The sequence below is a fragment of the Loxodonta africana genome, chromosome 26 (genome assembly GCF_030014295.1).
Source record: "Loxodonta africana isolate mLoxAfr1 chromosome 26, mLoxAfr1.hap2, whole genome shotgun sequence".
NCBI classification, from domain to species: domain Eukaryota; kingdom Metazoa; phylum Chordata; class Mammalia; order Proboscidea; family Elephantidae; genus Loxodonta; species Loxodonta africana.
This window is the reverse complement of record NC_087367.1, coordinates 14906386-14929753: the sequence shown is the minus strand read 5'-3', so window position 1 is coordinate 14929753 and position 23368 is coordinate 14906386. Positions and strand designations below refer to the sequence as shown.

General features: G+C 46.5%; 1 protein-coding gene across 3 annotated transcripts in view; it reads left to right on the top strand.

Annotated features, from left to right (window-relative positions):
- The window catches only part of TTC7A (tetratricopeptide repeat domain 7A), a 158811-nt gene that overhangs the window by 4771 nt on the left and 130672 nt on the right, over nucleotides 1–23368 (top strand). The window contains exons 1-3 of one of the 3 annotated variants that reach the window (XM_023557262.2): nucleotides 7235–7349; nucleotides 12841–13009; nucleotides 14916–14973. In XM_023557262.2, coding sequence (XP_023413030.2) covers nucleotides 12923–13009; nucleotides 14916–14973 — 145 coding nt within the window. In that variant the 5' untranslated portion in view covers nucleotides 7235–7349; nucleotides 12841–12922. Of the gene's footprint in view, nucleotides 1–7185; nucleotides 7350–12840; nucleotides 13010–14915; nucleotides 14974–23368 lie in introns of those variants that run through there. The other 2 variants (XM_064277131.1, XM_023557263.2) reach the window with 2 other exon arrangements.

Here is a 23368-nt window from a genome sequence, read left to right as displayed (position 1 = left end):
ATGAAGCAAAGGGCTGTGGAGAGGGGAGTACCACCCTCCAAATATGGGGCCTGGGGAGAAGGCAGGTGTCTTTGAAGGGGGTCCCTGTGGTCTAGGGTCCTGAGAGGACCTGGAGAGGAGTAGGAGCTGAGAGGGCTTTGAGGAAGGTAACTGCCAAAACCCAAACCAAACCTTTTGCTGTCCTGTCGATTCTGACTCGGTGAGGTAGGGAGCCTTGGTGACGATGAAGTGCTTGATTCCGTTTGGGCCTCTGCTGAGGGCAGGAAGCCCGGGGTGCCAGAATCACACCCAGGCTCCAAGGGTCTGGTTTGCTGTTTGTCAGGAGGGTCTCCCCAGTACACCCTGGGAGGGGAGGTGCTGGAGCACTTTATCCAAACCTGAGTAGCAAGTAGTTTTTAGAAAACAGGATGATAAAAAAGCAACTTGTTTTGCCTTGTTTTGGAGAAGAACAGGAAAGCCTCTTTCCACTGGATTTTATTTAACAACTGGAAATCTAGAACTTTTAATTCCAAAATGTCTTTCAGTTCCATAAACTGGCCAGTTGAGAACAGTGAAATGGAAAGAAGAGGGGAAAGAAAGAGAGAGAAGTGGGGGAAGGGGAAGGAGAATTGGGCACAGGAAGAAGAGAAAGTGAATTCCTGGCACCTACCGAGTGTCCGCTAAACAGAAACAGACCAAGTAGAGAAGTGAACAGGGAGGACAGAAAGGCTCAGGCCAAGGACCTGAAATATTAGTTATGAAATTGTCTGAAACTCACAGGTATGTGAAAATGGGAACAATTCTTACCTCTACCCTTGGAATTGGTAGTAACTTTTTTTTTTTTTGCTATTAATTTTTAATCTACTGTTTACAGCTCTTAGGCTGTTCTTTATTTCTAAACTGCCAGAAGCTCTGCTCTGCATGGGATTCAGGGGAGACAGATTATTCTTTTCAATTAGACAGTAATGATATTACATTGCGTTCAGGGCTGACTGAGATACAGCTATCCGGTGCTTTGGATGGTGATTGAAGCCGGTGATTATTTCCCTCTACTGTCAACTTTTAATAGCATGAGTATTGAATGGATTAGATAGAGAAACTTTTCTTCCCAGGGGCCTATTCCTTACAATTCCGTACACCTTCGCCCCTCCATCGGTCATGACAGCTTCATCCATGGGTAGCATGAGTAGAATAGTAACGTTCTGGTGCAAGCATGCACATGCCTATCACTCACATGCACACACATGTGTGTGTGAGGTTCCGGAGTCCCATGTGGAAGAGTTGTGGATGATCCATGCCTCCACAACCCTCCCGTCTGTGCAGACGCGGAGGGCTCCCCTCTGGCTCTTTCAGGTGTCACCGTTACCTCCATCCTGTTGTGGTCGAACAGGTGATGGGGAGATAAGGGGCTCTTGGGTCCCCCAGACCCAGGTTGAAATTCTAGACCCCCTCACTGAGTGTATCCTTGTTATTTCAGGTCTGTTTTCTCATCTGAGTGAGATTATATCAGTAAAGCACTTAGTGCCTGGTGCATAGTCAGTGCTCAGGAAATGCCATCTTTATTATCATCTATTAGAAGGGAATGGTACCTACTGTTATGGATTGAATTGTGTCCCCCCACAATGTGTGTCAACTTAGCTAGGCCATGACTCCCAGTATTGTGTGACTGTCCGCCATTTTGTGGTCTAATGCAATTACCCTATGTGTTGTGAATCCTAACCTCTATGATGATAATAGGAAACCTTGGGGGTGTAGTGGTTAAGTGCTACGCCTGCTAACCAAATGGTTGGCAGTTCGAATCCGCCAGGTGCTCCTTGGAAACTCTATGGCGCCATTATACTCTGTCCTATAGGGTCGCTATGAGTCGGAATCGACTCGATGGCACTGGGTTTGGTTGTTTTTTGGAATGATGATAATGGGAGTCCTGGTGGCACAGTGATTAAGAGCTCAGCTGCCAACCAATGGGTTGGCAGTTCGAATCCACCAGCTGCTCCTTGGAAACCCTATGGGGCGGTTCTACTCTGTAGCATAGGGTCATAAAAGCAACAGGTTTGTTTGTTTTGTTTTATGATGTTAATGAGGAAGGAACAGAGGCAGTTTTGTTAATGAGGCAGGACAAGCTACAGATTTAGGTTGTTTCTTGAGTCAATCTCTTTTGAGATATAAAAGGGAGAAGCTAGCACAGAGGAGAGGGACTTCCTACCACCAAGAAAGAAGCACTGGGAGCAGAGCATGTCCTTTTGACTCAGGGTCCCTGCACTAAGAAGCTCCTAGATTGGGGAAGACTGATGACAAGGGCCTTCCCCCAGAACCTACAGAGAGAGAAAACTTCCCCTGGAGCTGGGACCCTGATTTTGGACTTCTAGCCTCCTAAACTGTGAGAGAATAAATTTCCGCTTGCTAAAGCCGTCCATTTGTGGTATTTCTGTTACACCAGCGCAAGATAACTAAGGTATCTGTCTTCAGGACTGTGCAGATTAGCTTGGCTGAGAGATTGGTGGTTCCAACCTGCCCAGCGGCTCCAAGGGAGAAAGACCAGTCCACCTGCTTCCTTAAAGAGTACAGCCATGAAAACCCTATGGGGCATTTTCTACTCTGTTTCACAGGGGTCGCTATGAGTTGGAATCGACTCAGTGGTACCTGACAACAACATATATTAAAGTGACTGGCATATATTAGACCCTCAAATATTAGTCCCCTTTTCACCGTAAAAGGCACTCTTGTTTATAGCAGTGCTTCTCAAAATCTCTGGGTGAAGGATCAGTTTTTTTTTTTTTTTTTGCAATCCGTTGTGCTGTGATATTTTCATAAATTACATATAAAAATTAATTTCTAGAAAAATGACCGATCTAGATTATTCTGTGAAGTTATTATGGAGCTTCTAAAGGTGTAGTCTAAATTTGTGGATTCATATTGTTGGATAACAAACATTCACAGACCCGCGCCAGCTCCGGACCACACTTGGAGTTACACGGGTTTACAAGCCACTCTCCTTCTGAGGAAAGGTGGGGAGAATTTCTCGACTGAGCTGGCTGGAAGGAAGCTAGCTTCTCGTGGCCTGGAAGGGAGCTGAGCCAAGGAGCTCCGTCGCGGCGGGCGGCTGGTTGCCTGCCGGCCGGGAGGAGACAGAGCTTGACGCCCGATGATTGGCGCGGACCGGGCGGAGGCGGGGCTTGACGGGCGGATGATTGGCAGCGGGCTCGGCCTCGCACCCGTGAGCTGCGCCGCCAGATTCACCGGGCGGCGAAGGGGCGGGACCGGCCGGAGGTGGAGCGTGAGGGGGCTGACTTGGAGGGACGCGGTCCTTCAGAAGGGGCAGCCTTGAGGGTGCCAGAGTCCTCGCAGGCTTCTGACCCTACGTGGGGGTTGGGGGGGGTGGGGGGGGTGGGTGTGTGTAAATCTAAATAACAAAACATTTGCCATTTCATCCATTTTTACGTACAGTTCAGTGACATTAAGTTCACAGTGTTGTGCGACCATCCCCATTATCCGTTTCTAAAAATTTTTACCACCCTTAACACAAACTCAAGTGTTTCTTAAGCATTAACTCCCCCTTTCTCCCCCAACCTGCTTCTGGTCCTCCTGCTTTGTTCATCTTTTAAAAAAAATTGCCTCTTGCAATTCCCCTTGAATATGAGGATCAGCCTTTCCATTTCTGCAAAAAAAAAAAAAAACTGTTGGAATTTTGATAGAGATTGCATTGACTCTGTAGATGCTTTGTGTAATATTGACATCTTAACAATGTTAAATATTCCAATCTATAAACACAGATGTCTCTCCATTTACGTCTTCTTTAATTTCATTCAGCAGTGTTATAGTTTTCAGTGTATAAGTCTTTCATCCCCTTGGTTACATTTTTTCCTAGGTATTTATTCTTTTAGATGCTGTTATAAACGGAATTGTTTTCTTAAATGTCTTAAATCTTTTCTTAACGTCTCAGATTGTTTATTGCTGATTTATATAGAAAGACAACTGATTTTCGTGTGTTGCTCTCGTATCCTGTTAACTGCTGAATTCATGAATTAACTCTAGTAGCTTGTGAGGATGGCACAGGACTGGGCAGTGCTTCATTCTGTTGGACATAGAGTTGATTTGAGTTGGAACCAACTCAGTGGCACCTAACAACAACAACAGTAGCTTTTTAAGGGGCCCTGGTGATGCAGCGGTTAATCACTCAGCTGCTAAACAAAGGTGGGTGGTTTGAACCAACTAGCCACTCCATGGGAGAAAGATGTGGCAGTCTGCTTCCGTAAAGATTACATCCTCGGAAACCCTATGGGGCCGATCTGCTCAGTTCTATAGGGTCAGTATGAGTTGGAATCAACTGGATGGCATAGAACAACAACAACAAGAGAACCTCCAGTAAAATGTTGAGTAGGAGTGGTGAGAATTGACATTCTTGTCTTGTTCCTCATCTTTCAGGGGAAAGCTTCTAGTCTTTCTCCATTTAGTATGTTGTTTGCTGTGGGTTTTCAAAAACGCACTTTATCATGTTGAGGAATTTCCCTTCGATTCCTATTTTGTTGAGTGTTTTTATCGTGAAAGAGTATTGTATCTTGTCAAATCCCTTTTCTGCATCAATGAGATGGCCCTGTGGTTCTTTTCCTTCATTCTATGACTGTGTATTATGTTGATTTTCTTATATTGAACCATCTTTGCGCTTCTGGGATAAATCCCCCTTGGTCGTGGTGTATAATCTTTTTAATATATGTGTTGGATTTGGTTTGCTAGTAGTTTGTTGAGGACTTTTGCATCTACAGGTAGTCCCTGATTTATGACAGGGTTCTGTTTCTATGATGTCTTAGTTATTTATTGCTGCTATAACAGAAATACCACAAGTGGATAGCTTCAACAAACAAAAGTTTATTCTCTCACAGTCTTATAGGCTAGAAGTCCAAATGCGGGGCACCAGCTCCAGGGAAAGGCTTTCTCTTTCTGTCAGTTCTGGAGGAAGGTCCTTGTCATCAATCTTCCATTGGTCTAGGAGCTTCTCAGTACAGCAACCCTGAGTCCAAAGGACACACTCTGCTTCTGTCGCTGCTTTCTTGGTGGTTTGAAGTCCCCATGTCTCTCTGCTCACTTCTCTCTTTTGTATCTCAAAAGAGATTGGCTCAAGACACAATTCAATCTTGTAGCTTGCGTCCTGCCTCATTGACATAAAAACTGCCGCTAATTCCATCTCACCAACATCATAGAGATAGGATTTACAAGACATAAGGAAATCACATCAGATGACAAAATGGTGGGCAATCACACAATACTAGGAATCATGGACCAGTCAAATTGATACACATATTTTTGGGGGACACAATTCAATCCATGACAGACGAGTTCATCTTAAGTTGGTTCTAATGTAAGTCAAATACCTGCTTTATTTTTTTTAGTTTCCATTATTGCCTTTTGTTATCAGTGTCTTTATAAATGCAATCTTTGAACATCTGAGAATGATAACATCAGCAAATTATGTATTGCAACATTGTATGTAGCACGTATTACTAACAATATACCCAAACCCAGTGCCCTCAAGTTGATTCCGACTCATAGTGACCCTATATGATGGAGTAGAACTGCCCCATAGAGTTTCCAAGGAGCGCCTGGCGGATTCGAACTGCCAACCCTTTGGTTAGCAGCCATAGCACTTAACTGCTATGCCAATTACTAACAATAAGATGTACAAAAAACTGATGGTTGTAAGTGCGGTTTGTTGTAACTCTAATGCGTCGTGAATAGGGGGCTACATGGTATGTTCATAAAGAATGTTGGTTCGTAGTTTTCTTGTATCTTTGGCTCTGTTATCAGGGTAATTCTGGCCTCATAGAGTGAATTCAGAAGTGTTCCTACTTCAGCTTTTTGGAAAAGTTTGAGAAGGATTAGGGTCAGTTCTTTAAACCTTTGGTGTCCTATCCCTTGGTTTTACAGATGCGAAATAAATTCGAAGGGGAAAGCAGCTTGCCCAGGGTCACACAGCCAGGTTCTAACTCAGGAATGCTGCTTTGGGCTAGGCATCCAATGCCGAGTAGCCCAGCCATCTCCTAGCTGAGATTTGGAAATGGAGAGTAGATTGCCTTTCATTCCTGGTTGATTTAGTGTTTTTTTTTTTTTTTTTTAATTAGGTAATGTAGTCACATCGTTCAAAATTCCCAAGGTGCCAGAGTCAAGAGTGACCAGCCTCCCTGCTCTCTTTTCTTCCCCAGTACGCCCTCAAGGTTATCCAACCTTTGTGTATTCTTTCACATAACTTTCGGGCGTAAACACACAGTGGCATATTATTTACACTGGTGTGCACTTTGCTTTCTTATCAGTTTATTCTGGAGCTCCTCATTCCATTGCAGCACATACATACCTTCCTCATTCCATCCTGTTCCATTTTTATGACCACATGCTATCCGTTTTTGTGACACGCCATACTTTATACATCACTCCCCTGTTGATGGACATCCTGAGAGTGAATGGTGTCCCTGGCAAGGCTGTGGACTGAGAATGCTGCCCTAGCAGCAGAAGCAGCACTGGGAAAGGATGGGACCAAGCAGGCATTCCTAGAGACATTTGCGGGTTGTTATTTAACTCCCTGAGCTTTATGGCTTCCTTGTACAGTAGTTGAAAGAATCTGACTCATTGGACTGATATTTATTGGGTATTTCTACTGAGCAGCGGAGTCCCTGGGTGGTACAAGCGGCTAAACACGCTTGGTGCTAACCGGAACGTTGGAGGTTTGAGGCCACCCAGAGGCTGCTAGCTTATCAGGGACATTGTAAAATACCTTAAAAATGGAGAAAAACGACTGTGGTTACACAGAAAGTAGGAACACGTGAAAATGCATTATTTGCCCACCTCATATGTTTTCCCTCTTCAGTAGTTTGAGAATTCTTTCTTGGGCTTACCGCAGCAGGGCCTGGGTATGATTTTTTCCCTCGTTTTAAATTCTGAAATTCTGGGAATTTGTCCCAAGTCCTGGGAACTGTGCCTCCCCAACCAGAAAATAAATGCGAAAGGGACTTTTGTGACGTGACCATGGTAAAGTGCCCATGTTTTTTCTCTCCAGGCTAAGTTTGTGGAAAATGGGCCTTTCTTTATTTTCTCAGGTCTGAGTCATTCGTGAAGGGCCAGAGGGTTGGTAGGTACCAGGGCACATACCGCTGTCCACATCTGCCTTGCTCAGAGGATCCCTGACCTCATTCCGCACTCTGACCCCAACATGTCTTTCAGATGACTTTGGGAAATTGCTCCTGGCTGAGGCCCTCCTAGAGCAGTGTTTGAAGGAGAACCATGCCAAGGTAAAAGACTCCATCCCTTTGCTGGAGAAGAATGAGCCGAGGATGAATGAAGCCAAGAATTTTCTGAGTAGTATCCTTAGCCACGGGAACCTGTTGGTAAGTCCTCAGTCCTCCAAGCCTGGGCCTCCTCTGCCCTCCCCTGACCTCCCATCTGCCATCAAGCCCTCCCTGGGCCATTTGGTTACTTGAACAACAAGTCCCCTTAAGGCTTGACTCTGTGGTGTTCAGTGCAGTGGACACTAGCCACTTGTGGCTGTTAAGCACTTGAAATGTGCCTAGAGCAAGTTAAGATGCGCTGTGAGTATAAAACACACACTGGGTTCCAAAGACTTAGCATAAAACAGAATGTAAAATATCTCAATAATTTTCCGTATTGACTACATGTTGAAATGATAAAGCTTTGACTATGTTGGGTTAAATAAAACACGTTATTAAAATTAATTTTCGTATTTCTATCATTTTTAATATGACTGCTAGAAAATTTGAAGTTGCATATGTGGTTTGCATTTGTGACTTATGTGTAGATATCTATTGGATGGTGCTGGGTTGACCTAATGCGTACCTGGCCCTGTGGCGTCTTGGAGGGTCACAGGGAAATAAGACCCCAGTGAGACTTTGATCTAGCTGGAAGCAGGCACATGCAGAATTGGCTAACAAGGAAAGAGTTCAATAATAGGACAAGCCAGTTTAAGTCCACGTGTATTGGTTGAGCACCTACTGTATGCAAGGTACTAAAGAGGCATTAATAAAAAAACAAAAAACAGCTGCCATCGAGTCAATTCCAACTCATGGTGACCCCATGTGTGCAGGTTAGAACTGTGCTCCCTGGGGTTTTCATGACTGTGACCTCCCCGAAGCAGATCACCTGGCCTTTCCCTAGGTGCCTGTGGGTGGGTTTGTACTGCCAACCTTTCGGCTAGTAGTCGAGCGCTTAACTGTTTGTGCCGCTCAGGGAAGATTATTGGTTTTAGGCTCCTCGACAGGGATTATTGTAGCTCTGGGTGTTTGCATTGGGTTAAAATAGCTGCTTGACCTTGCACACGTCCTTTGACCTCATGACCTCTCCGGTTCCTCATCTGCCAAATGAAAGGGTTGAACTCAATGGGTGGGTTCCAAGCTTTTTCCCATCAAGACCCCCTTTTATTTTCTTCCTAGTAGACTACATTCAATTTTTTAAAAATTGTTTTTGAAATAACAAAAGCGATGTATGTTTATTGTAAAAAATTCAACCAGTAAACAAGTAGTTTGAATAAAAAATAAAAGTCTTATGTGTGACCCCCAACCCCATGCCTACCTCCGTCCCCAGAGCTAAGCATTCATTACCCTTTGGTGTGGGTCCCATTTTTCTGTATATTTATAAGCCTACATGTAGGCTTAGAGCTTTCCTTTCTTGTTAGAGCCAGAGGAGACATGTTCAACAACTTGCTATTCTTCACTTAGAACCTTCTCTTGGTGCTTACTCCTTGCCGGTACCTCATTCATTGTATTGGCTGAATAGTACCCACATGGATTGTATTGAAAATTGTTCTGTCTACCACATCACATTTATTAAATATAAGTTTTCCCGTGTTTTATTGATCAAAGACGTACATAGGTACCAATGACAGTGAGAAATCCACTGTTATCCCAATGTATATATTTATTTCTAGACCAGAGCAAAAAACTTGGTGTTGATCAGGCAAAATAAAATGTTAAAAGTAGTTTGTGAGATTACCTATCTTACCACCAAAGGTCAAGATGTATGTGGGGGTGATCTTTCTTGGCAGGGGATAAAAACTTTTATGGATCCCCAAGTATCCTGAGTAGCTCAGATGGAATGAGGAGAAAGTGGGTCCTGGGACACCCATTTAGATGATTTTGAGGTCCTGTGGAAGTCAGTGAAAATGAGTCACTTGTCATAACCTCCTTTACCCAGGGGCTGCCAGGCATTGCAGCGTCTTTTTGGTTCCTAACAGGAACCTGAGATGATACCCCCTGTTATGGAATGAATTGTGTCCCCTCAAAATGTGTATCAACTTGACTAGGCCATGATTCCCAGTATTGTGTGATTGTCTGGCATTTTGTCATGATTTTCCGACGTGTTGTAAATCCTTTTTGGTTTCATGATGTTAATGAAGCAGGATTAGAGGCAGTTATGTTAATGAGGCAGGACCCGATCTACAAGATTAGATTGTATTTTGAGTCAATCTCTTTTGACATATAAAAGAGAGAAGCAAGCAGAAAGACAGAGGGACCTTATACTACCAAGAAAATAGTGCCAGGAGCAGAGCACATGCCCTCTGGGGTCCTTCACTGAGCAGCTCCTAGACCAGGGGTAGATTGATGACAAGGACCTTCCCCCAGAGCTGACAGAGAGAGAAAGCCTTCCCCTGGAGCAGGTGCCCTGAATTTGGACTTCTAGCCTCCGAGACTGTGAGAGAATAAAATTTTTTTGTTGAAGCCATCCACTTGTAGTATTTCTGTTATAGCAGCACTAGATGACTAAGACACCACCCTTACCCCATTTCCAGGTGAAGAAACAGATCTGGGACAGTTAAGTCCCTTAGTCAAGCACCATGGTAGCAGGTGCAGGACTTGAACCCAGGCCTTTTTGACTCCACATCCCAAGCTCTAATGCTCTTTGCCGATTCTTGGCACTGCCTTCCAAAATACTGGAGAGGGAAGAATGACCAAGAAGCTTGTGTTAATTCACAATGACAGTGACACTCCTGCTTTTATAGGTCCCATTTTACATCTCTGAAATATTTCCTCATAAGTTCTGGCCTCTTACCTGGGTTTCCACATGAGGCCGTTCTTCTGTTTTCACTATCAGAGACACTGAGGCACAAAAAGAATAGGTGACAGGCCCAATCCGCACAACAGAGCGACAGTTTCCCAAACTGACCAACTTCCTGCTTAACGTCCTTCTCGACCGAGAACATTTCAAATTCAAGTACACAGGTCCCACAGAGGGTAGCCAGCTTTGTATTTTGCCAAGTAAGAGCATTAGAAAAGCAAGCAAACAAACAAACAACTTGAAGTTCACCTTTTAGCCAAAGACTAGACGGGTCTATAAAACAAACAATAACGCATGTGAGGAATGTACTTCTTAGTTCAATCAAGTATAGGAGACCAAATGGGCAACGCCTGCCCAAAAGTAAAGATGAGAAGCCAGAAAGGGACAGGAAAATGAATGGATGGACACAGGGAACTTGGGGTGGGAAAGGGGGGGTGTTGACACGTCGTGGGTATTGCAACCAGTGTCACAAAACAATTTTTGTAGCAATTTGTTGAGTGAGAAACTAACTTGCTCTGTAAACTTTCGCCTAAAGCACAATCAAAACAAAACAAAAACAACTACAAAATTACCATCTCCTATTGGCATCATTCCATAAAAGAAAGAATATTTTAAGACCAAAAAGCAAGATGGCTATACTTTCAGGATATAGGGCAGCCTTTTCAATAGTATAAACTTAGCTTTATGAACTGTCAACTGCATGGTCCCTAATTTTTCCCGAACCTGGTGGAAGCTCTGCTATAAACTGTCCTTGGCCCATCACACTGTCATCATGCCCTGAAATGTGTCCTGAGCTTAGCTGTGCTTTCCTCCTTTGCAGTAGAAGAGGGTAATAATAATAATTACTCATACCTTGTATTTAGCTAGCTTATTTCTCAGGAAGAGTTCAAAGTTCTTTTCTGGACTTCGCCTTACTAATGCACTCAGCATCGCTGTGATGGAGTGAGGAAACTGAGGCCCGAGCAGGGAGGACAGGTGCTCCTGGCTTGAAGCCAGTGGGGGGAAGCAGCGTCATTACCCAGCTTGTAGGGACTGTGGGTGGTGTGCCTCTGAGGATACAAAGCTGTTGTTCAGACCCAGGGAGTGGGTGGCCTATTTGGGGAGATCAGCAAATGTCCTTGAAAAATACAGCATTGGAGAGTTAATCAATAGTTAGAGTATAAAGTCTGGCCTGTGGGAGCCAAGTAAGTGGGCTATTTGGTAGGCATTTTTTTTTTTAAGAATTCAGCAGTAGGAAGCTTGCTGGTAGTCAGGCAGGCTTGGAGGAGCATAGGTGGTGGACCTGAGCAGGACGCCAGAGTATGGAAGAGGATTTGGATAGGCCGAAGGGAAGGGGAGACTGTTCCAGGTACGGGACCTGTGTGAGCCAGGGCAAAGGAAGAGGAAAGTGTATTTACAAGACCCAAAAAGACCAGTGCGAAAGGAGAAGTTGGCTTCCTTGCAGCCTGGCTTTGCCACGCTCTGTTTCTCTTAGTTGGCTTTTTACCAAAAAACCAAAACAAACCTGTTGCTGTCAAGTCAATTCCAACTCATAGCGACCCAATAGAAAAGACTAGAACTCACCCATAGGGTTTCCAAGGAGTGCCTGGTGGATTTGAACTGCTGACCTTTTGGTTAGCAACTGTAGCACTTAACCACTATGCTACCAGGGTTTTCTTGTTGGCTTCTTAGAGGACAATAATAGATGGTGGGGTATGGCAGAGACCTCCTCTGTGGTACAGGTTCCCCAGACACTTACCTCCCTCAGGGAGACAAGGGCAGCCCCTTCCTGCGAGGACAGAGGCCAGGCAGGGGTGGGAGCGTTGTGAACAGAGTAGATGCCTGTGCATCAGGGGAGGTGCCTGGCCCGATGGGATGTTGGCCAACTGAGCACAGGAATGGAGTCCTCCAGTGCTGGGAGAGCTTGGAGCAGGGCCGGCCCAGAGTCCAAGGCAAGGACTCCCAGATCTGCTGGCTACCCCCATTAGTCAGCACCTGGGAGCTCTGGCTGTGAGCAGTGCCTGATCTAGGGGTGGGGTGACTAGGGTAGACCAGATCTCAGGCCCTAAGGGAAGTCCCAAGAGCCCTTGAATAGGAGAGGGAAAGCAGGTTTGAATTTAGACACTTTTGGCATCCTTGCTTCTGAGAACTTTCCCCCACTTCTGATAAGACAGGAGTGCCCAGCAGGTCCCCCTTTCTTCTCTCTCTTGTCCCATGCTGGTGACATCCATTCCTTTCCCCTGCAAGGTCCCACCGTGGCCATGGGCTGGAGGCTTCCCCCAGGGCCTTCGGGTTCAGGGCCTCTCACCTGGACAGTCTCTTTCCAATGCCTTTTATTTTAGGTATAAATACATATCTAATTAGGTATTTATAATTTTGCATTTGCTTTCTTAAAGAGGATCCCCAAATGGTACAAGCTTCAGACCCCACAACTCTTGGCTTTGCCCCTGGCACCCCCTTGAGCTCAGCACAAGTGCCTGACCTCCTGAGGGCTGAGCCTCTTGGAGCCTTTGGGGCATCAGGAGAGAGAAAGCAGGGCTCTTCATCTGCAAGCTGCCTGGAGTCTAGCTGGAGGCATGAGACACACATCCAGGAAACAGGGATTCATACCAGAATTTCATTAAGAGCCACGGTGTCAGCCAGGGACTGTGGGTGTGGGGAGAAGGGATGCTGTCAGCATCTGCTATTGTCCAGAAAGGTTTCCAAAGGGGAGTGGTGTTCCAGCAGGGTCTTAGGCAAATGGGCATGACTCGTGGCTCAGAGGGAGTGCTTGTCCCTGGGTACCTGTGGGGGTTGGGGCAGGAGCCTGCTAACGCAGTCTTTGTCTTTCAGCCACAGTACCTGTGTGAAGCCATGTTGATCCTGGGCAAGCTGCACTACATGGAAGGCTCGTACCGGGACGCCATCAGCATGTATGCACGGGCCGGGATCGACGACATGTCGGTGGAGAACAAGCCCCTCTACCAGATGCGGCTGCTGTCAGAGGCCTTTGTCATCAAAGGTAGTTGTTCCCCCCACCCCATGGGAACTCCTCACCAGAATGTCCAGCTAGTTACGCTTAGGCCACCTCAGGTGCTTGGGGCAGGGGGCAGCCAAGGGCAGTGGACGCTGTTGAGGGTAGGTCTACGGGGTGATGTTCTAGATATTTAACCCAAGGAGGTGCCCAAGCATTGACTAGCCAGGATGGACACCAGCCACACCAGCACATTCTGGCGAGCCTGGTGCCTGGGCCGGGAGGTCAGAACACTCATGTTTTCCACTGGCCCTATTGACAATAGTTACCCAGCTGTGTGCCTTTGGGCAAATCACTTCTTCACCTTTCTTGGCCCCAGTTTACTTCTCTGTAAGACAAGGGCTGTCATGCCTACCCTCACCAGCTTGCCCTGACCAAGAGGAATCAGTGGGGTGGTGTAATTAGGTTGAGAAAGGCTTACAGAACTGTCAGGCTAGTCTAGTGACTGGCGTTGGTCACAAATTGGGTGCCTGGTGCTGGAGAGGAGCCGCCATCCCATGGGTATTGGCTGAGCAAGTGCTGTGAGTCGCCCAGCGAGTGGGTGCTGGGACCCAGTGGTGAACAGGTCAGAGCTTCCCCTGCCTTGGAGGAGCTCACAGCATTCCCAGGGTGGGGGCACTCTGATGGGAACTCAGGAGCACGAGGCCAGTGAAGTAGGCATTTCACAAGGGGGCCATAGCTGGCCCAGTTGGGGAAGTAGTGCTGTTGAATGGCACCCTGCACGTGTTAAATGCTAGTAAAAGCCTTACCCCAAATTTTGTGCTTCAGGCTCCACTTCCCTGAATCCTGGAATCAGAGAGCGTGAGGGGTGGACCTTGCTGGCAATGAGATCCATGAGCTACTCTGCCCAGACTATTGCCAGGAATCTTAGATGTTTGACCATCTCCCTATCCTGGCACAGACCCGCCCCCAGAGAACAGTCTAGATGCCTGTGTCTACATGAGGATTTGGTGCCTGGCATTAGCATAGAGTGCATGGCACCCCCTTTTCTGTTGTAGATAGGAACATTCTCCCCATCTAAAATAGGGAAACTGAGGCCCAGAGGAGATAAGCACCTTGTCCAAAATCAGCCAGGGATTTATGATGGAGTCAGGGCTAGAACCTCCACTTTGGCCTTGGAATGCGAGGGATCCCCTTGCCCTCATCCTCCATTGTCCCTCACACACACACGTCTCTGTCTCCTTTGGGTCCCTGTGGGGGTGACCGTGACATCTGTAAGGTGCAGATCCTCTTCTAGCTCTGACTGGTAGGGTTTTTGTCTTTTTAATTGTATTATGGTGAAATATATGTAACAAAACATTGCCATTTCACTAATTTTTACAAGTACCGTTCAGGGACATTAAGTACGGTCACCATGTTGTGCCACCATCGCCACTATCCGCTTCCAGTTTTTTTATCACCCTAAACAGAAACTCAGCGCCCCTTAAGCAGTGACTCCCCATTTCCCGCCCCCTCCCACCCCCGACCTATCCTGGTAACCACTAGTACACGTTGGTGGGAGTTCTTGAGGGTTGTTTGTCCATCCCTGGATCCTTGGGTCCGTCTCTCCACTGAGAAGTTGCTCACAGTGTCCCAGGAAATCTGCCGAGATTGTCCCCCTGGGCAGAGCCAGCGCCACCCTGCAGGAGGGCAGGTGCCCATTTGGGATGGTCCGGTCTGTTGGCGGGGGGTCTTCTCCCTTTGCTCTGTCATCCTACTCTCGGCACCCCTGACGTAGGCCAGTCTTGGGGGTGGTCTTCATTTGGAGCTTGGGTCTCTTGGGCCTCTTGGAGACCCCTTCTTCCATGACTCCCCAAACTGAACGCCCTTCCTTGGGTTTCCTTCTCAGTGCTTCTCCCTGTAAACCTGGCTCAGTACATATTGCCCCCTCTCTCCTGCTCTCTACTCTTTCCAGCATGCCTCCAGCTTCTTGGGGGAACAGAGTCCCGGTGGTCAGAGGTCCTGCAGGGGAGGTAAGGAGCTGGGCGCTGCTGCGGGCCGCTCGGGCACAGACTTTGCTAACTCCCATCCCAGTGACTGCACGCGGCCCACTGTCCTGCCTCCTCTCTGCCTGTCCTCCTGTCCTGTTGCAGTGCCTGCTCCCTGCTGCTTGGTATACTGAGGTTTACCTGCCTGTGTGCACCTGAGACCATGCACGTGGCTGCCGGGGCGTGCATGATGCTGATTTTCCTGGGAGTGGGGGGCGGGAGGGGTATGGTGGGTCTCTCCTTGCAGAGAGAAGGGGCCACACTCCAGAGGGGATGGGGATGGCTGGCCGTTGGTCCTGACAAAATTTCGTGAGCATAAGGGTGGTAGCAGCAGGAGGCCGCAGAGTGCAGAGAAAAATATGATTTATTAAGCTCTCATTCCATGCCAGGTATGTCCTCATCTAACCCACACAGCAGCCCTCTGAGTAGGCATCCCCTTCACACGCACGTTACAGACAAGGGGTTGAGGTTGGAAGAGGTGAAGCGACTCATGCAAGGGATGTCTCACAGGAAGTGGTAGAGCCAGGGTTTAAACCCAGGCAGCCAGAGCTTGTAAACACCCTGCTCAGAATTTTAGACTGCGAGGAACTCATCTAGGCCAATACCTCATGTTACAAGTGAGGGAACTGAGGCTGACAGAAGTGAAGCAGTTTACCAGAGGACAGTTAGCTCACGGTTAAACTGGAATCCACCACCCTGAGTCAGCCTGACCTTCACTTTCTGGCTCTCTCCGATTCCAGGTCAGAGCCTGACTCACCCACTTCTGAGGACTCCCCCTGGCCATATGGCTACACCACAGCTTTATTTACCTTTTTGCCTTGAATCCTGTTCTGTGGTTCTGTTTGGGCAGGGGATTTGGTTCTCAGGTGCACTTGGCTGGTGGGAGGAGGTCGGGGCGGGGGAGCTGAGCAGGCCTGGCAAGGGGTGCGACTATGGGTGTCTCTCGTATGGAGCTGCTGTTCCTTCTTGGGGAGTCCTCTGGGTCTCTTCACCCCCGCCACCAAAAGACACAGTAGCACGTTCACTCACCCTGTTTCCCCTTCAGACCAGAGGGGCTTGGGATGTGACCGTCTGAGGTCTCGCTCACAGGACTCAGCCTTCCTCTGAAGTGGGAGGGACGAGGGTGAGGCCCCAAAGGCGCTTTCTGCTTCTCAGGGAAAGCTTTAGACACCATGCCGGGAGCTTGAGAGCAAGGGCGGTTGAAGCAATCTTGGATTTTCCTTGCCTGAAGTATATAAACATCGTGTGTGTGTAAATGTGTGTATTTGGTGGTGGAGGGGAGGCAGTAGTTATTGTCTGTAAGTCAAGCCTCTTTCTTCAGAAACAGTACGAAAACCACAAATCTTTCTTTAAGGAAGAAAAATAAAGCACATTCATGGAAACACCTGTCATTTCCACATCCGAGTCGTCTGTGCCCAGCTCCCGGTACTCCTTGTTCCCCAACACGTTAGTCACGCCTGTGCCCAGGCTGAGCGGCTCCAAGTTGGTCCTGCTGGGAGTAGAAGACTGGATTTTAGCCTTATGGTGGCACCTGGGAGGTGGCTGGGCCCTGTCAGAGGAAGAAGAAAGTCTAAGCTTTGAGATCAGCAGAGAGTTCAAGCTGACTTGAACAAATTAACCCTCCCTTCTGCCACCTTAGTCAGCCACCTTAGTAGCCATGATTACTGTATACCCGTTGATCGGGCCAAAAAAGAAGGATTAATCCTTGATGCCCCTTTTTCTCTAAACCTCCATATCCGGTCCATCAGTGAGTCCTCTGGGCTTTCCAAATCCGATTACCCCTCTTCTCCACAGCTGCAGTCCTGGGCCAGGCCACGGCCACCTTGCCAAGACCACTGCAGTAGCCTCATAGCTGGTCTCCTACCCACCATTCTCTCTCTCTCACATGGCTCCCCTGCTGAAACCCCTCCATGGTGTCAGTTGCAACGAGGACAAAGTTTAAACTCCTTATGCTGCCCTTCAACGTTCCTGGGTGGCACAAACAGTTTGTGCTCAACTATTAACCGAAAAGTCCGCAGTTCGAACCCACCCAGCAGTGCCATGGAACAAAGGCCTGGTGATCTGCTTCCATAAAGATAACAGCCAAGAAAACCCTACAGGGCAGCTCTACTCTGTAACACATGAGGTTGCTATGAGTCGGAATCAACAGCAATGGGCTTGGTTTTTTTTTTTTTAATTTTTATTTTGGTGAGTTACTGATGGGAAGAGAAGGTCACCCTCAGAGGAGTCTAGGCTGGCAGAACAGAGGGTATTAAAGTCAGAAACCTGGATCAGGTCTCAACTCTGGCACTTTTTAGCTGAGGGGTCTTAGAATGAATCTTTTCTCCCTGAATTAGAGTTTTCATATATAATCCTAGGGGAGGGTTAAAGGTCGTTGTAAGCGTCACTTGGAAATGTTTTCTGAGCATACATTCTGTTCTTTATAGTATATATCATAATTTAATTATCATGGCCACCCACTGAGCTAGGCATTGTTAGTAAAACCATTTTGCCTTTTGAGGAAATTGAGACTTACATCTTTGTAAACAGTTTGAGGTAATATCTTTTGAGCCTTTTTTCCTATATGTTTGTATGTGGGGTTTTTTTTCCCCACAAAAATAAGCTCATACAGTCATGTGTTATAATATGCTTTTTAAAGTTCATATCTTGTGAACCACTTTCCAGGAGACATCTCCGTCACTTCTTAAAATACCTTCACAACATTTCATAGTAAGGGTCTATCCTAATTAAGTGAACTTGCCCACAGTTATTGGAACTGCAGGTTACATCTTATTTTTTTGCCATTATCAATGCTTCAGTGAATATCCTTGAAGCTAAATTTTTGCATAAAATAATTTTATATATATAGATATATATATTTTTTGGGGGATAAAATTCTCAAAAATGGAATCACTGGGTCAAAGGATATGCACATTTTGGAGGCTTTTTGACACACGGTGCCCACTGGCCCCCTTTTGAATGTGGTTTGGGGGTGTCCTGTTCACCTGGCTGTGATGCTCCCTCCCTGAGGGCTGAAACGGTGACTCACATTTCTTTCCTCCCCTCCCCCCCAACCTGGGGGACCCAACTGTGGGTGTAGCCCTCTGTGGACGCTTTGACTGATGGGTCGGTGGCAGGAAGGAGTCTGCTTGTCTGGATGGAACAGTCGCAGGGAAAGCTTTGTGTTCTTCACCCCTGTAGCCAGAGCCCAAGGCTCTGAGGGTGGGGCTCCTGGGACATGGTGAGTCATCTCCAGTGAGGAAGCCAGGACCAGCCTGCTGTTCAGCCCCAGGCAGCGCCAGGTCAGCTTGCTTCCAAACTGAAAGTTCAGAGTTAATTAAAAAGCAAACCTCTTGAAGGAGGAACAACTCAGAAAAGGAGGGTGAGAACGGTTGCACAACTTGAAGAATGTAACCAGTGTCACTGAATTGTACGTGTAGAAACTGTTGAATTGGTGTATGTTTTGCTGAGTATATTCTCAACAACAACAACATTAAGGGGCGGAGGAAAGCAAACCTCGCTTGACTTGTAGAGCTGGGTGTCTTTACAGAAAAGTCTTCTCCTGCCAGTGGGAACCAGGAGGTAGTGTCCAGCACTTCCTGGCAGGCTGCCTGCTGGACAGGGCCGCGCTACAGCCGCTGAGATCCTTCGAGGGCCCAGTGGCCGGCTTCATCTTGAATCTAGTTTTGCGTTTTGACCACTTGTGCAGAAATAGTGAAGCAGAGTGTGAACAAACTCAAGGGTTAAAGTCCCCAAGTGGGTTTTCTAATCAGACCTCTGTGGACAAGAAAAGGGACCTTCATGTCAATCAGATAAGGCCAAAAGTCCCTTTTATGAGCAAAACCAGGTGACTGGCTGTGCCCTTGCTTAGGGAAAGCCATGCCAGTCCAGGAACCTTCTGGTCTTACGTATGTTGGAAATTATTGTATAGAAGGACTACCTCAATGGAAATATTCCCTATGCTTTGATTATTGAATTCTCTGGACTCATAATTGCTTCCTTTCAAAAATGCATTAGCACTATTATTTGCATACAGCGAACTGCAAAAATCTTAAGTGTACAATTTGATGAGGTGGATCAATGTAAACACTCATGTAACCAACACTCAATGAAGACATAAAATCACCCCAGAAAGTTCCCTGAGCCCTCCTTCCAGTCCCTCCCCCCAGCGACCACTGATTGGTTTCTATTAATATAGATTAGTTTGGCATTTCTTTGAACATCACGTAAATGAAATCATATGGTATGTACTTTTTGTTTATCTAGCTTCTTTCGCACAGTATAATTTCTGAGAGATTGGTCCATGTTGTCGTGTATATCAAGTTTGTTCTTTACTTCTTTGTATTCCATTGTATAAATATACCACAATTAGTTTATGAATTCTCCAAGGACCACCTTTTAAATGGAGAGGGAGAAGCCCCAATAGACTCTACACTTATCGTGAATAAATACATCCATTTGTCTATTTGCTTACTACACGCTAGGCCCCAAGCTGTCACTGGGGTACAAAGGTCAATCAGAAATGGCAGAGAAGATGATTACAGGGTAGGAAAAGGCATAAACCATAGGTGGTGGTTGTGATTAGGTGCCATCGAGTCAGCTTTGACTCATAGCAACCCCACGTACAACAGAACGACACACTGCCCACTCCTGCGCCATCCTCACAATCGTTGCTATGCTTGAGCCCATTGTTGCAGCCAGTCCATCTCATTGAGGGTCTTCTTTTTCACTGATCTTCTGCTTTACTAAGTATGATGTCATTTTTCAGGCACTCTTCCCTCCTGATAACATGTCCAAAGTACCTGAGATGAAATCTCGCCATCCTTGCTTCTAAGGAACATTCTGGCCATGACTTCTTCCAAGACATGTTTGTTCGTTCTTCTGGTAGTCCATGGTATATTCAATATTCTTCACCAAGACCATAATTCAAAGGCGTCAGTTCCTCCTTATTTGTTCTCTAGCTTTTGCACGCATATGAGATGATTGAAAATACCATGGCTTGGGTCAGGTATTAGTCCTCAAAGTGACATCTTTGCTTTTTAACATTTTAAAGAGGTCTTTTGCAGCAGATTTGCCCAATGCAATATGTCGTCTGACTTCTTGACTGCTGCTTCCAGGGGCATTGATTGTGGATCCAAGTAAAATGAAATCCTTGACAACTTCAATCTTTTCTCCGTTTATCATGATGTTGCTCGTCGGTCCAGTTGTGAGGATTTTTTGTTTTCTTTATGTTGAGGTGTAATCCGTACTGAAGGCTGTGGTCTTTGATCTTCATCAGTGAGTGCTGCAAGTATCTTCACTTTCAGCAAGTGAGGTTGTGTCATCTCCATATTGCAGGTTGTTAATGAGTCTTCCTCCAATCCTGATGCCGTGCTCTTCTTCATATAGTCCAGCTTCTTGGAGTTTTGCTCAGCATACAGATTGAATCAGTATGGTGAAAGGATACAACCCTGACCCACACCTTTCCTGATTTTAAACCATGCAGTATCCCCTAGTTATGTCTGAACAACTGCCTCTTGGGAATAGGAACCATAGGAGATGAATCTAACAATGTTCTACTGGCTCAGAGGTAGGGAGGCTTAACTTCAGCTGGAAGGCTTCAGAGAGGAGGTGGTTTTGCCTTGAGCTTTCAAGGAGGGTAGAATGTAGAATTCTTGGAGAACTATGGTGGGGAAGTGTCTGATGGGAATAAAAGGGACAAATGGAGCACAGGAAAGTTGGAGCCCCACAGACACTGAATTCAGTACCTGAATTCACCGCTTTGCAGCAGCCAGCCCACAGGTGGCTTGAGACTGGCAGCCTGAACCTTCTAGGCCCCATCCCAGTTCTGGGCCCAGAAGTGGGGCAGGAGGGAACCTAGCAGGCAGCATATCTCTCTGGGGACCATAGGATGGCCAGGTCAAAACCCACTCCATGTCTTCTGGAGTTGACTATATCCTCCTGCCATCTGCAGTTGTGTGTTTGTCCCACCTTCCTGTAGGGTAGAGGGGCCACATGTCTGGTGCCAGCACCAGCAGAGCAGCTGGGCGGCCTGCCTCCTCCTTTCTTCTTTCTGTATCTCCTTGCTTTTGCCTTTGTTCGCCCTCCCCCTCTTAGTCCTCTGGAGCGAGGAGCTTTTCCCTCCCATCCATGACTCATTTGGCAGGAGGCTTGGTGACTGAGTCTTTGTATTGAGCAACCACATTCTGTGCCCACCTCCCCCCATCTGAGGCACCCCAGCCTTTGGGCCTGGTCACATCCCTGTCTGGCAGAGGGCAAGGTCTCTAAGCCACCTGAGTTGGAACCTAGCCAAGAAAAACAGTAGTGATTCCTTACCTTATACTTGCAGAGCACTTTGTACTTGGTCAGACTTGATCAGGCTTGTTGTGTTTTCATCCAGCCAGCCAATGCTTGAGTGCCTACTGTGTGCCAGGTGTTAGAAAGGCGACTAAGATCAGATTGGTGCCTTTAAAGAGCCTAAGGTCTGGTTGGGGAAACAGGTATGTGGGCAAATACTAAGTATGGGAAATGGTTGGGTAGGAATATGTACAGGATATGTGGGGGCCCACAGGCAGGAATGGGCAGTTACACAGGAGGGGCTTCATGGAGCAGGTGGCACTCAAGCAGTATCTCAGTAGGTGAGCAGTAATTTTGGGTGGACGTAGGTGGGTACATTCTAGGCAGGAGGGACAACTTGAGCAAAGTCAGGGAGGTACCTCCCAACCCAGCTGTTGGGAATAGGAGGTTTGGTGTGGATGCAACAGGTGTGGTGCAGTGAGAGGTGAAGCTGGATACGTGGCAGGGACTGGGTCTTGGAAGGCCTGGTATGGACAGGAGTTGGGACCTTATCCTGTAGCAGTGGGGACCACTGGAAAGTTTTAAGAAGTGGCAGCTTAAAAGGATCACTCCGGGACCAGGGTGTGGGATGGATTAGAGTGGAGTGAGACTGGAGGCAGGGAGGCTAATTAGGAGACCTGTGTGGTCATCTGGTCAGGAGATAAAGCCTGAAATAGGATAGGAAGAGGGGAAGGAGGGATGATTTGAAGTGTTCTGGACTTGGTCATTAGTTGGATGTTGGGACTATAGGTCAGGGAGTAGCTGAGGAGTCTGTCTTACACATTCCTTCAGTGAGTTCATCGTGAGCACTTGTTAGTTGCCGTCATGTTGGCTCTCACTCATGGTACCTTGTATGTAACCAAATGAAACCACTATGCCCAGCCCTGTGCCATCCTCATGATCATTGGTATATTTGAGTCCATAGTTGTGACTATTATGTCAAGCCATCTCACTGAAGGTTTCTTTTGATTTTGCTAACCCTCTGCTTTACCAAACATCATGTGCTTTTCTAGGGATTGTTCTTTCCTGATGACATGCTCAAAGTAAGAGAGCCAAAGTCTCGCCATTATCACTTCTAAGGAGCATTCTGGTTGCATTTTTTCTAAGACTGATTTGTTTGTTCTTCTGGCAGTTGACAGTACTGTATATTGATTATTCGGTGCCAACACAGCAATTCATAAAATACTGTGTGGGACACAAAGATGAAATAGACATGGATGCTGCTTGTTGGGAACCAGAAGGACAATGCTCTCTAGTCAGGTCTATGTTAGTTTACAAGTGACAGAAACACAATTCAAATTGACTTAGACAAAAGAATAAGTAAATAGAAGATGGGGACAGGATTTATTGGTTCATGTACTGGAAGACTTCAGGGGATAGAGCTTCAGGCAAGGCCGAATCTAGGTGCTCGAGCAGTATTTTTAGGAATCTGGCCCTCTCTATCATATCTCAACTTTACTCTGTATAGATTTAATTTTTTTTTAATGATTTATTTTTTGTTGTTGAGAGTATACATAGCAAACCATAGACCAATTCAACAATTCCTGTGCATGCAATTCAGTGACATTGATTAACATTCTTCGAATTGTGCAACCATTCTCACCTTCTTTTGCTGAGTTGTTCCTCCCCCATTAACATAAACCCACTGCCCCCTAAGGTTCCCATCTAAACTTTTGAGTTGCTGCTGTCATACAGATAGATCTTAAAAGAGCATGATATTTAAGACAGACGCTCTTTACTATTGTCGGTTTTAAGAAAATTTCAGGGGATATTTTTGGTTAAAGTTTAATGATTATGTCAGGGCAATAGTTTCAGGGGTTCATCTAGCCTCCGTGACTCCAGAAAGTCTGGAGTCATGAGAATTTGAAATTCTGTTCTGTATTTTCTCCATTTGGATCAGGATTCTTCTATAGAATCTTTGATCAACACATTCAGTAATGGCATCTGGGCCTCATCCAGTCAGTTCTGGTCTCATGGCACGGGAGGCAGTTGTTCATGGAGGCAATTAGCCACACATTCCATTTCCTCCTCCTGTTCCTGACTCACCTTCTTCCTCTGTTGCTCCAGGTGAATAGAGACCAATTGT